We start from the raw sequence: 14,123 nt of genomic DNA on the forward strand, positions 1-14,123 counted from the left end.
CGCATCGCTCTCCGGCTGGGGAGCTCATCTGTTACATCTCACAGTACAGGGCACATGGAAGCCGCAACAGAAGTTACTCCACATCAACCATCTGGAGTTACTGGCAATCTTCCTCGCCCTAAAATCCTTCCAGACGCAGATTTCAGGCAAGGCAGTCCTCATTCGCACAGACAACATGACTGCCATGTACTACATTCAAAAACAGGGGGGCACACACTCTCCACAGCTCTCTCAATTAGCACAGAGCATATGGAGATGGGCAATTCCACAGAAAATCTGTCTCCTGGCCCAACACGTCCCAGGAGTCCAAAACACCGTGGCAGATCTGCTCAGCAGGCAGACGCAGCAGATCCACGAGTGGGAACTTCACCCACAGGTTCTTCACCCGTTCTTTCAGAAGTGGGGGCATCCACACATAGACCTATGCCCAAGCTTCGCCGCCAGATATCCACACCCATTGTCCAAAGGCAATGCGATATGGATGAACTGGTCAAACAAATTTGCATACGCCTTTCCACCTCTCCCACTAATTCCATTAGTGGTGCGAAAGCTACAACAGCATTCCCTAACACTGATCCTAGTAGCTCCAACATGGGCCAGACAGCCGTGGTACACCACGCTGCTGGAACTCTCAGTGGAACCACACCAAAAGCTACGCCTCTCATCACGCCTCCTAACCCAGAACCATGGAGAGATCAGGCACCCGGACCCAGCTCAGCTCAACCTTGCGATCTGGCTCCTGAGGTCCTAGAATCCGGATACCTTAACCTTCCCCCTGATTGCATGAGTATTATCAGGGAAGCTAGACTCCCTACTACTAGGGCATGCTATGCGGCAAAGTGGAAAAGATTTGTTGTTTACTGCCACAACAACACAATCAATCCTTTAAATGTGTCCATACAGCACATTATATGTTACTTACTCCATCTACAAAGGTGTAACCTAGCATATACTTCCATTCGGTTACACCTCGCTGCAATTGCTGCTTATTTACAGAACAGGCAGCACCTATCACTTTTCAGAGTGCCTGCCATCAAGGCCTTTATGGAAGGCCTCAAAAGAGTAATTCCACCCAGAGTACCACCCTAACCTGTTTGGAATTTTAATATAGTTCTCACAAGGTTAATGGGACCCCCTTTCGAACCATTACATAAATGTGAGCTCCAATTTCTCACATGGAAAACAGCTTTCCTAGTGGCCATCACTTCCCTCAGAAGGGTTAGTGAACTACAAGCACTCACTATACAGGAACCTTTTCTCCAAATGCATCAGAACAAGGTTGTACTCCGCACCAACCCAAAATTTCTACCCAAAGTCATCTCTCCATTCCATCTAAACCAGTCAGTAGAATTACCAGTCTTTTTCTCACAACCTCAAACCGTTGCGGAAAGGGCTTTACACACACTGGATGTTAAAAGGACTTTACTTTACTACATCCAAAGAACACAACCTTTCAGAAAAACCAAACAGCTATTTGTATCCTTCTCCCCACCACATAAAGGCAACCCTATTTCTAAATCAGGGATAGCTAGGTGGATTGTAAAATGCATACAGATTTGCTACCACAAAGCAAAACGAACGCTATCGGTTCCCCCTAAAGCCCACTCTACAAGGAAGATAGGGGCTTCTATGGCTTTTCTAGGAAACATACCACTAGATGACATCTGCAAAGCAGTGACATGGTCAACACCGCACACTTTCACAAAACATTACTGTGTAGATGTGCAAACCAAGCAACAAGCTAGTGTGGGCCAGGCTGTACTAAAAACACTGTTCCAAACAACTGCAACGGATGCCGGTGGTCGCCTCTAGGGTTGGGTACTGCTATATAATCTATGCACAGTGTATAATCTGCAGCTCATATGCCTCGAACGGAATATGCTACTTACCAGTATGCATCTGTTCTTGGCATGTAGAGCTGCAGATCTATACACGCCCACCCGCGTCCCCGGCTACCTGTATCCGTTCCAGTTTATCTTATTTAGATACAACACACATGGGTTTCTTTACTGTTACTACTACGCTCCATCTTTCCCTGCTGGCGAAAAACAATCTGACGATGGAGCCGAAGTCCATGCGCAATACGAACCAAAGGAGGAGTAACCGAACTCGTGACTTCCAAAGACTTTCCAAGAGGAAAAACAAACTGCAAACATCCGGGCCCAACACCAGATGGCGATCTATGCACAGTGTATAGATCTGCAGCTCTACATGCCAAGAACAGATGCATACTGGTAAGTAGCATATTCCTTCTATTTTTCTACCCTGTATTTGTCTTCAGCGTTCTCCTTCATCTTCTGGTTCATGTTTTTCATTGTTTACCCTTCATTTTATCCCTTGTTCTCCTTAATCTTCTTTTTCCTAGATTGTATTTGATGAATGCCACAAAGCCAAAAATGCCAGTTCTACAAAAATGGGTAAAGCGGTGCTTGATCTTCAGAACAAGCTGCCCCTGGCAAGGGTGGTGTACGCTAGTGCCACAGGTAAGTCACCCAACTCGCTTAGTGATTCTGATGAAGTCAAAGTTTAGGCAGCCACCCATAGATGTGCAGTCCCTCCTGAGGGAGAAAGCAGGAACACGCAGACTCCTCATAAGAAAAGGTTATACACGACCAATAACATCCCACAATGACATCCACAACACAGTGCATTAACGCAGAGGCCCTGCCCACCGCTGCAGTTACATGGACGGAGAAGAGATCCCTGACAGACCTGCAATGCTCCCCATGTGCTATGTCAGGAACACAAAGCTTTTACTCACAGATGCTGTCGGACACAGACCAACACTCCCAGTTAGACAGAGCGGACACAGTCCCTCCCCATGCTTCTACAGCCAGAGGATGTTGCACTCTGACCTGCAAAACGTCCAGGGTCAGACAGCCGCCACGCAGATGCCCCAGTGCTCCTAGGGTCAGACAGCCGCCACGCAGATGCCCCAGTGCTCCTAGGGTCAGACAGCCGCCACGCAGATGCCCCAGTGCTCCTAGGGTCAGACAGCCGCCACGCAGATGCCCCAGTGTTCCTAGGGTCAGACAGCCGCCACGCAGATGCCTCAGTGTTCCTAGGGTCAGACAGCCGCCACGCAGATGCCCCAGTGCTCCTAGGGTCAGACAGCCGCCACGCAGATGCCTCAGTGTTCCTAGGGTCAGACAGCCACCACGCAGATTCCCCAGTGTTCCTAGGGTCAGACAGCCACCACGCAGATGCCCCAGTGTTCCTAGGGTCAGACAGCCACCACGCAGATGCCCCAGTGTTCCTAGAGTGAAGTAACAGTGGCTCCCAGACCTGCAAAGCTTCCACAGTGAGGTGACAGTCTGAAAGTGAGACAGCAGCCTCACACCAACGCTCAGCACTCCCAGAGTGAGGCAGCAGCCCCACACCAACACTCAGCACTCCCAGAGTGAGGCAGCAGCCCCACACCAACACTCAGCACTCCCAGAGGAGCAGAGCTCTGGTGGCAGGGGGTCTTGAGCTTTCCCCCTGTTCTCTATTGACTACAGTTTTTCCATTCTGGGATTTTTGGAGCTTCGGAAGGAGAAACCTCCTCAAAAAGCAGTTTGGCTATTTCTTGACCCAGTTCATAGACCCATCTTGATACTGAAGTAAATCCTCTGACACTCAGTGGCCTCATCCAAGGAACCTGCCTCGCTGCCCATCACTGGTTACCCTTTCTTTGTGCCAGGACAGTCTCACTGGCCCTGTTCGAGGGTATTTTAACCGCAGCCATAACGTACTCGACTGGATAACAGCATTGAACATGTAGACGCTTCTGCAATAACTTCATTTTGGAGATTTATTGTCTATTTAGAAGAAATAAATAATTAGCTATTCAGATGTTGAAGAAACAGGTGCATTTTTAGATGTTTCCTGAAACTCACAAGGGTGGGGGAAGTTCTGATGATTGCTGGTAGAGCGTTGCATAGTATCGAAGCTGCTCCAGGGAAGGGCTGGTTTAAGGCTTGAGATGTTTAGAGCCTCGGATCCTCCACGGTTAGAGGGCTCTTGCTTCTCAGATGTTTCTAACTTCCTGATAGTGCGAGATAATTGGTGTAGTACAGAGGACGATGCATGCGGATCTCTGGGTACATCATGCATCCACTTTAAACGTCATCTTAGCTTCTGTTGGAAGCCAGGGAAGCTCTCGAAGGATGGATGTTAAAAGGAGGTAAGCCGTTGACTGAATGAAGAATGCTTTGATGGGGTTTTATGATTTTATTTATGTGAAGGAAGAAAGATTGTGTACAAAACCAAGCGATGTGTTTGAGTTAACAAGAGTTGGATCGAATACTCCTTCTTCCAGTTCTTTGAGTTCATCTCTTGAGTTGTGTAGATTTGGTTTTTTTATGTTTGAGAGGGTTAATGCTCTCCAGCTTGCAGCTGATTTCTTACCCTCTGTCTTGCGTCGTAGGTGCCTCTGAACCAAAAAACATGATTTACATGAGCCGTTTGGGGATCTGGGGTGAGGGCACTCCGTTTAGGACATTCGATGAGTTCCTTCACGCCATCGAGAAGAGGTGAGTCTTTGCTTTTGTATGTTTGCCTGTGGGTTTTCTGCTGTCTCATTGGCTCTGTCATTTTGCCCACAATCATTAGTCAACCATTAGTCACTATCTTCATGGGGGAGTCTGGCTCAGTGTGATGCTTCCGAGAGCCCATATGGGGCTTGAATGCCAGCACTGGCGAGGTCGTTCTGAGCTTTCTCGAGCCCATCACTCTAAGCAGTGTGAGGAATTCAGGTCTTTTGTTGCCTGGGGTGTTCCACAGTTTAATGGTATTTTGCTTGTTTCTTGGCCTTCTCGTCCACAGGGGTGTTGGCGCGATGGAGATTGTTGCAATGGACATGAAAGTCAACGGAATGTACATCGCTCGGCAGCTCAGCTTTTCTGGAGTCACCTTCCAGATAGAAGAGATCCCACTCGAGGAGGAGTACAAACAGGCGTACAACAAGGCAGCACTGCTGGTGAGTATGTGCCTGTCACTTCCCCAACCTCCTCCCATGTCTCGGTGCCTCCTCACTCTCTCCTGCTGCCTGCGATCTGTGTGCTTTGCATTAGCACTAGATGGGAACCTTGCCCTTCCTATGTCTCGGTCCCTCTTCACTCTCTTCTGCTGCCTGTGAGTGTTGCATGAGCACTAGATGGGAACTGTGCCCTTCCCATGGATCAGCACCTCTTCACTCTATCCTGCTGCCTGCGACCTGTGTGCTTCCAATAAGCATTCAATGGGAACTGTGCCTTTCCCGTGTCTCAGTCCCTCCTCACTCTCTCCTGCAGCCCGCGACCTGAGTGCATTGCATGAGCACTAGATGGGAACCGTGCCCTTCCCATGTCTCAGTTCCTCTTCACACTCTCCTGCTGCCTGCAACCTCTGTGCTTTACATGAGCACTAGATGGGAACCGTGCCCTTCCCATGTCTCAGTTCCTCTTCACACTCTCCTGCTGCCTGCAACCTCTGTGCTTTACATGAGCACTAGATGGGAACCGTGCCCATCCCATGTCTCGGTGCCTCTTCACTCTCTCCTGCGACCTGTGTGCATCGCATGAACCCTAGACAGGAACCGTGCCCTTCCCATGTCTCGGTGCCTCTTCACTCTCTTCTGCTTCCTGTGACCTGTGTCCATCGCATGCGCACTAGACGGGAACCGTGTTCTTCCCATGTCTCAGTCCCTCTTCACTCTCATCTGCTGCCTGCGACCTGTGTGCATCGCATGCACACTAGACAGGAACCTTGCTCTTCCCATGTCTCAGTTCCTCTTCACACTCTCCTGCTGCCTGCAACCTCTGTGCTTTACATGAGCACTAGATGGGAACCGTGCCCATCCCATATCTTGGTGCCTCTTCACTCTCTCCTGCGACCTGTGTGCATCGCATGAGCCCTAGATGGGAACCGTGCCCTTCCCATGTCTCAGTCCCTCTTAGCTCTTTACTGCTGCCTGATATCTGTATGCTTCACATGAGCATTCGATGGGAGCCGTGCTCTTCCCATGTCTCAGTCCCTCTTCACTCTCAACTGCTACCTGCAACCTGTGTGCATCACATGAGCACTAGATGGGAACCATGCCCTTCCCATGTCTCAGTTGCTCTTCACACTCTCCTGCTGCCTGCAACCTCTGTGCTTTATATGAGCACTAGATGGGAACCATGCCCATCCCATGTCTCGGTGCCTCTTCACTCTCTCCTGCGACTTGTGTGCATCGCATGAGTACTAGATGGGAACCGTGCCTTTCCCATGTCTCAGTGCCTCTTCATTGTCTTCTGCTGCCTGCGATCTGTATGCTTCACATGAGCATTCGATGGGAACCGTGCCCTTCCCATATCTCAGTCCCTCTTCACTCTCTCCTGCAGCCTGCGACCTGTGTGCATCACATGAGCACTAGATGGGAACCGTGCCTTTCCCATGTCTCAGTGACTCTTCACTGTCTTCTGCTGCATGCAGGCTCTGTTCTTCGCATGAGCACTCGATGGGAACCGTGACCTTCCCATGTCTCAGTGCCTCTTCGCTCTCTTTTGCTGCCTGTAACCTGTGTGTATTGCATGAGCACTAGTTGGGAATCTTGCCATTCCCATGTCGCGGCGCCTCTTCACTCTCTCCTGCTGCCTGCGCCCTGTATGCATTGCATAAGCACTAGATAGGAACTGTGCTCTTATCGTGACTTTGTAGCGCTTCACAGTTTTCTGAATTCTGGTACAGGCTGTGTGTTGTGATGCGTATTACTGATGCCATGTCTTGTGTATTGTAGTGGACACTACTGTTGTACGCTCGTTGTGGTGGGCATTAGTGCCAGACACCGAGAGTTATGGCAGACATGGTAATGGCTGAGGTGTTTTGGGTTTGCCAGCATGTACTGTGTATTGCAGTGGGCTTCAGCAGGAAGAGCTGTGTGTTGTGATGGGTGTTACTGGTGTTCTACTGTCTGCCGCACACTGAGAGCTGTGGCAAACATTGCGGACTTGGTCATCGGAGAGGTGGTGTGGGTTTCAGCAGGAAGAGCTGTGTGCTGCGATGGGCATTACTGGTGTACTATTGTCTGCTGCACACTGAGAGTTGGGCAAACATTGTGGGTGTGGTCATTGCAGAGGTGGTGTGGACTTTAGCAGGAATAGCTGTGGGTTGTGATGGGTATTGCTTGTGTACTAATGTTTACCGCACACGGAGAGCTGTGGCAATCATTGCGGACATGGTCATGCATTATTGCCACATGCTGTGTGCTTTAGTGGAGTTAACAGACATGCTCATTATGTTGTTGCAGTGGGCAGAGGCGCTCACAGTCTTCCAGCAGGCAGCTGACCTCATTGGCCTGGAGTCCCGCAAGTCCTTGTGGGGTCAGTTCTGGTCAGCCCATCAGCGCTTCTTCAAGTACCTCTGCATCGCTGCCAAAGTAAGACGTCTGGTGTCCCTGGCCAAACAACAGCTCGCCAAGGACAAGGTGAGAATGCCATAATTTTTAGGTCTGGCTTGACAGTGCATGTTTTTGAAGACTTAGGGGCAGATTCTAATGCGGTTTGGAAAATATTGTGGCCGAATCGGTTTAGGAATGGTTTCTGACCGACTCGGATTTGGGAGAGTCCGACCGACCGATTATGATGCATCCGGATGCTTCGAGATACTATTCGGTCGGACTCCCATTGACTTCAATGGGAGCCTATGTTCCGACCGAATGCATAGGATCCCATTAAAGAAAGGGGTGGCTGGGGAAAATCGGGCACCCTGTGGCGGGCACCCCCTGGTGCCTGCCACACTGTGCATGGCTGATAAGGGGGGGACCCATGGGTACGGACGGCACGATTCGGAAATGCAGTCCGAATCCAGTATCGTAATCGGTTGTTCAGAAACACGGCCCATAGAGATGTACGAGTCTGCTCCGTACGGCTCGGTCATTCCGAATGCCTTCGGGTTCGGATTAGGATATTCATAACGCCTAACTCGCATCGTTATCGGTCAGTCGGAAACCTTTCCGATTCGGTGGGAAAGACACGTTCCTGATCCAATTCGGATGGAGCAAATGCCGTAAGGAGGCCGTCCAAACCGCATTGGAATCGGCCCCTAAGTGTCACTAATTTTTAAAAGTACTAGAGAGCGGGCTTTAACTCCACCTTATTACTATTTATTTTTATTATTTATTTATTTATTTATTTATTTATTGACATTTATAGAGCGCTAACAAACACCCATGGGCGTCTCGGGTCAACTTGAGGTCCAACCTTTCTGTACTTCTCCTAGACAGACACAGCATTGTCTATCACTGCGTTGCTGTGGCTTTTAACTTAGTTTCCCGCATTTCTTGGTCACAAATTGTGAATGAAAGAGGAAGGACTTTACATCAACTTTTATAGCTTAGCCTGGCCATCTTGCCCCCCACCCCCCTAAACCCCTCAGCACTGTATGTCCTCCCCTCCTTTGAGCTGGTTTCAGATCTCATGCTTCATAGGAGTACATTTTTGAGCAAGTAAATAGTTTGATCGTATATATTCCCTCATTTCAGAATGCCTTACTCTGAGTTAGCTGGGTGGAGAACCTGCTTGTTGTTTAAGGTTGATGGTAACAACATTGTGTAATCATTTCTGTGATCACACTGGTATCTAGTAGGGTTCAGCGGCCTGGTGGGTGCTCAGAGGCCGATCCTCACCGTGTGCTTTGTCTTTCTCTTTGCTCGCAGTGCATCGTCATTGGTCTTCAGTCTACAGGAGAGGCGCGCACCCGCGAGGTCCTGGACGAGAACGACGGGCAGCTCAGCTGCTTTGTGTCCGCTGCGGAGTACGTAGGCTCTCACTTGCTCGGTGTAAAGGTGGTGGGGTTCTGAGCAGGCAGAGGCGGGGTCTGTAGATGGTGCTCCGGCGCCATGTTCATCCACACTGCAGTGAACAAATTGTTGCCCCAGGAATGTGCTCTTTGCAGCTTCGGGGACACTGAACAGTGGGGATTTCCTAACTTTGGGGATGGCTGATAGTCTCTAGGCCACAGAACTAAAATGTGCAACTTCCTTTCAGGGGCGTCTTTCTGTCATTAATTCAGAAGCACTTTCCGCTGACAAAGAAAAAGCGAGAGAAAGGAGCGGCAACAAAACGGAAACGTAAGTGATCTCTTGCTGTCCCAGGTTCTGACGTGCCACTGGGCTCAGTTTGCCATTTCTCATCCTTTGTCCTTGCACACTGCTGCTCATGTCACTATCCTTCCTGTTAAGGCTTCCTTTTGTCCCTCTGTGTCTACCCTGATGAGCTTTCTACGGATGTCCCGCTTAAATAAAATGCTTGTCTCTTTCCTTGTCCCTCACCTTGGCAGGATTGTTGTGTTTATGGAATCCCTCCTTCACAGGTGTGTTGGATGTGTGTCTCCTCATGCCAGACTTCCATGTATGTCTATTTTCTGTTTGTTCAGGGTGTCCTTCTAGGGGCCGGTATCACTAAAATGCGTAGCATAACTGAGTCAGCCACGATGCCCCTAAGGACTCCTTGGTTTACGAGTCTCTTTTTTGCAGGGCGTCAGAAGGCGCGATGTGCAAAGGTTCTGAAAGGTGGTTTCGAGCTGAGCTCTGGGGTGATAAAAATCAGCGACGACAGCAGCAGTGACTCCGAGCTGGGGATTGACAGTGATTTCAACTCCTCACCAGAATCGCTCTTTGACAATGACGATGTCATCTTCGTGGATCACACCGTGAATGGGTGCAGCCTGGAGGAGCCAGGTAACACGCTGCTGGTGAGGTAGGGGTGTGTAAAGAAGAGGAGGAGACAAATGTGACATGAATCCCACTGATAACAGCTGACCCGGAGGAGCCAGCTATTGCCTGCAGCTCGGTGACTGTCCAAGGTGGGGGGTTTATAGCATTAGCTCTGCTAGAAATGGAATTTGGGCGCCCCATTTATACACGTACAGGGATTGTGGAACACCGACTCTAGTAGGAGTAGAGGTAAACTGCCTCCGGGGAGTGCGCCTCCCTGACCATGGCTGCTATGGGTCATTCTTTGTCTGAGGAATGGCTGGGGCTGGAGGGGTAAGTGGATTGCACAGCTGCTTTCTGGACTCCTAATGTGATTTATTTCCTCTATCCTGCAGTCAGACTGCCAACGCAGAATTTTCAAAAGGACTTCTACTCGTTGCCTAGCACATTGGAGCATGTGGAGCGGATGAAGCAAGATCTCATCATGAAGGTGAAGGAGCTGGGCAAGGACCTGCCTCTCAACACCCTGGACGAGCTCATCGATCTGTTCGGGGGTCCCGATTATGTGGCAGAGGTGAGCTCCTTGCTGAGCCCAGGAGCCATCTTCTCCTGGAACAGGGCATCTCACTCCTAAGTGGGTCTGTAATTTAGATGTAAAGCAAAGTTTCCATCTCAATGGGGCACTGCGTCCTTGTAGAGCAGACTGCCTTTATCGACGGTTGTGGCGTCCTTGTAGAGCAGACTGCCTTTATTGACGGCTGTGGCGTCCTTGTAGAGCAGGCTGCGTTTACCCAGGGCTGCTGTGTCCTTGTAGAGCAGACGGCCTTCACCCAGGGCTGCAGTGTCCTTGTAGCGCAGACTGCCTTTACCAAGGGCCGCGGTGTCTTTGTAGAGCAGACTGCCTTTACCCAGGGCCGCGGTGTCCTTGTACAGCAGACGGCCTTTACCCAGGGCTGCGGTGACCTTGTAGGATAGACGGCCTTTACCCAGAGCCGCGGTGTCCTTGTTGAGCAGACGGCCTTTACCCAGGTCTGCAGCGTCCTTGTAGAGCAGACTGCGTTTACCCAGGGCCGCAGTATCCTTGTAGACCAGACTGCCTTTACCCAGGGCCGCGGTGTCCTTGTAGCACAGACTGCCTTAACCCAGGGCCGCGGCGTCCTTGTAGTGCAGACTGCCTTTACCTAGGGCTGTGGTGTCCTTGTAGAGCAGACTGCCTTTACCCAGGGCTGCGGTGTCCTTGTAGAGCAGACTGCCTTTACCCAGGGCTGCGGTGTCCTTGTAGCACAGACTGCCTTTACCCAGGGCCGCGGCGTCCTTGTAGTGCAGACTGCCTTTACCTAGGGCCGCGGTGTCCTTGTAGAGCAGACTGCCTTTACCCAGGGCTGCGGTGTCCTTGTAGAGCAGACTGCCTTTACCCAGGGCTGCGGTGTCCTTGTAGCACAGACTGCCTTTACCCAGGGCCGCGGCGTCCTTGTAGTGCAGACTGCCTTTACCTAGGGCTGCGGTGTCCTTGTAGAGCAGACTGCCTTTACCCAGGGCCGCGGTGTCCTTGTCGAGCAAGGTGTCCTCGTGAGGTCATTAACCAGTGATCAGCCCCACTTATCCTTCCTGTCGGATCAGGCCAGGCCTTTGGTGAATCCCCAGGAAAGTATTCCTCGCCTCTTCAATGTGGCTGGTGCTGTCGCTGTGGAGGACAGAGGCTTCTACCAAATGTACTTGTTGTTCCCAGGCAGAGGTGTATTATATTTTACAAACCACCAAAGACGCTTGATTAGAAAACAAATCTAGGCTCCCTGCTGAATTAGAATTGTAATTGCAACAGTGGTTCAACTTGCTCTGTAGCTGCTTTGTAGTCCAACTTGGGAAATTCTGCTCATAATCAAAAGTGGGCATCCAAAAGGGACAGGCTACTACGGCTTCCACAGTGACAGTGTGCTCCTAATCTGGTCGCCGTGGAGACTTGCTGGACTTGTCCTGCTTTTGCATATTAGGCACAAAGGGACTGTTGGCTTCAAGGCACTACTTAGGGGTGACCTATATAATGTGAAAAGTAGGCTTTGCAAAATGTCATTTTGGGTTTCCCTTGACGTGCTTGGTGCAGTGCGGCTACCGCCATTTAGACTTCCTCGACTTCAACACCCCATCAGGGGTAGCAAGCGCTATATGAATGCAACCCTTCTCCCTCTACTATCCCTCCACTATCCTTTACAATCCAAATAACTGACTAACATATCCACCACTCAAATTACTTTCATATTTCACTATATTAATTCACCACTAATCCTTTATGGGTTCAGGAGTAGCGTGCTACTCGCTGAAGAAGCGATTCAACACCTCATCAGGGGTAGTAAGCGCTATATAAATGCAATTACAATACAATGTGGAGAGTTCAGATCTGCCCCTCAGACCCCATTTTCACTTTTGTCTGCAAGTGCATCTTCTGTGCTGTGTTCCCGTGGTCTTACGAGAGGTTAAGTAACACAGGTGGAAACAAGCTCATTGGTCACCATGTTTAAGGGTCAGATGCACTGGGAGACCGCTTTACGTTTTCTCAGTGCCCTAAGTCACAATATGCCGGCAGATTCTGGTAACATAAAAGTAAAGAGTCCCAAGGAGAGGGAAGTATTAGCAGCAGCTAATATCTCTCCAAGTCAGTCATGCTACATTCTTCTTTCAAAATCCCAAACTCATTAATTTAGGACACAGTGAATTTCAAAATATTTTCCACTATCATCCTATAGTTTGGGCTGGCAGGCTCAAGCATGGCTGGTTCTATATATTCAGGGTGGTTTGTAGATTCTCTGTAGATGACATTGGCCCGGGTTCCCGGATTCCTGCGGAACACCCAGATGACTATAGGAACGTGGGTAAGGCAGGTTCGGGTACTGTACAAGGCAAATAGTAGAGCATATCTGTCTCCTGGCCCAACACATACCTACAGTTTCGGGGCCAGGTCCCATAGACCAAGGGACAGGCATGGTGTAACATCCACAGAGGGCAAAGGCAGCCTGCTTGGAAACTAGACCCCCTTGCTTGTGACATCCATGGAATCCATTCACACCTGCTCCCACAACACTCCAACAAGTAGCACCACACATTACAGACTGCACGCACTGTGGAGCTGGGAGGGGCCTCAGGGTTTAGGAATGGGTGCAGTATGCTCTGATAGTTCCAGAAGGCTGTCTCCTCATTAGGGGTTCAGGTAAAAGATCCTTTATTCCCGCCCCCACCAACTCTTATTCAACTGAGGCCAATGACTCTTTAGCCTGGCATGAGGAGGCAGCTGCCATCTCGATTATAGTTAGGAGTTACTCTTTTTGTGCACCCCCTTCCTATCAAAGTAGTGACTCTATTGTCGTCATCACACAGCACGGAGCACTTCCTGTCTAATCACCGAGTTTTGGAGTCCAGTGGCAAAAATCCTAAGGAAGGAAGGACAATGTGAGCAGGGGAGTGTTGCACAACTTTCCAAGGCCAGGCTAGGTCTTCTGTTCCTCCACCCTGTCTCATGTAGATGCCAAGTATCGACGTCTTCTATCCACTCCTGCCTGTGAAGGAGAGTGTTGTTAGTGCTCTTGGTCCCATAGTGGTCACTCTTATAATCGAATAGTATTTCTTCTGTCCTGATTGGAAAATGAGTTGTTATGCACTTCTCTTTATTTGCTCATTTTAGATGACTGGCAGGAAAGGACGCGTGGTTCGCCGGCCGGACGGCTCCATCACCTTTGAGTCTCGAGCAGAGCAGAGTTTGTCTATAGACAATATAAACCTCAAGGAGAAAGAGCGATTTATGAATGGAGAGAAGGTGAGGACTGAACACTCCTTGGAGTGCTTGGATGAGCATGGAGCATGAGTGCCTGTAAGAGCCCCGAGCATGAATGTGTGGTAGAGCAAGGCAAATTAGTTCTTGGAAGAGCTCGGAGCTTGAGTTTGTGGCAGAGCCCAGAGCGTGAGTGCATGCCAGAGCAAGGAGCATGATTTCAAGGTAAAGCCCTTAGCATGAGTGCGTGCTGAAGCACATGGAGAGAGTGCATGGTCAAACATCCTTTTAAAAGGTTCGAGGCATGTGGGCTGCTGAATTCATATCTGTGCATAGATCGCCGCCTAGTGTTGGGTCCGGATGATTGCACATTGTTGTCCTGGAAGAGTCTTCGAAGTATCACGAGATAGGTGGCTCCTCCCCTGGACTACAGTGCGCATGGGCATCCTCTCCATCCTTAGATTGTTTTTTTCCGCCATTGGGTTCGGATGTGCTATCTTAGCTCAACTTAAGAATATTCAGTTTTAGGCCAAAAGGCCTTTAGTTTTCGTCGGTACAGTTACCGTTCGGTATCGACTGCTAGCTTTAGTGCTCCGCACCTTCTTCCAACTTTCAGACCGGTTTGGTCCGAACATCGAAGTTCGATCGACGATGGAATCGAGGACTCCATTCAAGAGGTGCCCGTTATGCCACGCGAAGTACCCTCAT

General features: G+C 49.9%; 1 protein-coding gene across 5 annotated transcripts in view; it reads left to right on the plus strand.

Annotated features, from left to right (window-relative positions):
- The window catches only part of SBNO2 (strawberry notch homolog 2), a 502,221-nt gene that overhangs the window by 310,815 nt on the left and 177,283 nt on the right, over nt 1–14,123 (plus strand). For all 5 annotated transcript variants that reach the window (XM_085639189.1, XM_085639190.1, XM_085639191.1 and 2 more), the window contains 9 exons: nt 2,366–2,483; nt 4,409–4,514; nt 4,807–4,960; nt 7,250–7,426; nt 8,657–8,754; nt 8,988–9,070; nt 9,476–9,679; nt 10,051–10,229; nt 13,329–13,460. In XM_085639189.1, coding sequence (XP_085495315.1) covers nt 2,366–2,483; nt 4,409–4,514; nt 4,807–4,960; nt 7,250–7,426; nt 8,657–8,754; nt 8,988–9,070; nt 9,476–9,679; nt 10,051–10,229; nt 13,329–13,460 — 1,251 coding nt within the window. The remainder of the gene's footprint in view (nt 1–2,365; nt 2,484–4,408; nt 4,515–4,806; nt 4,961–7,249; nt 7,427–8,656; nt 8,755–8,987; nt 9,071–9,475; nt 9,680–10,050; nt 10,230–13,328; nt 13,461–14,123) is intronic.

This window comes from Triturus cristatus, chromosome 12 (assembly GCF_964204655.1).
Source record: "Triturus cristatus chromosome 12, aTriCri1.1, whole genome shotgun sequence".
Lineage (NCBI taxonomy): Eukaryota > Metazoa > Chordata > Amphibia > Caudata > Salamandridae > Triturus > Triturus cristatus.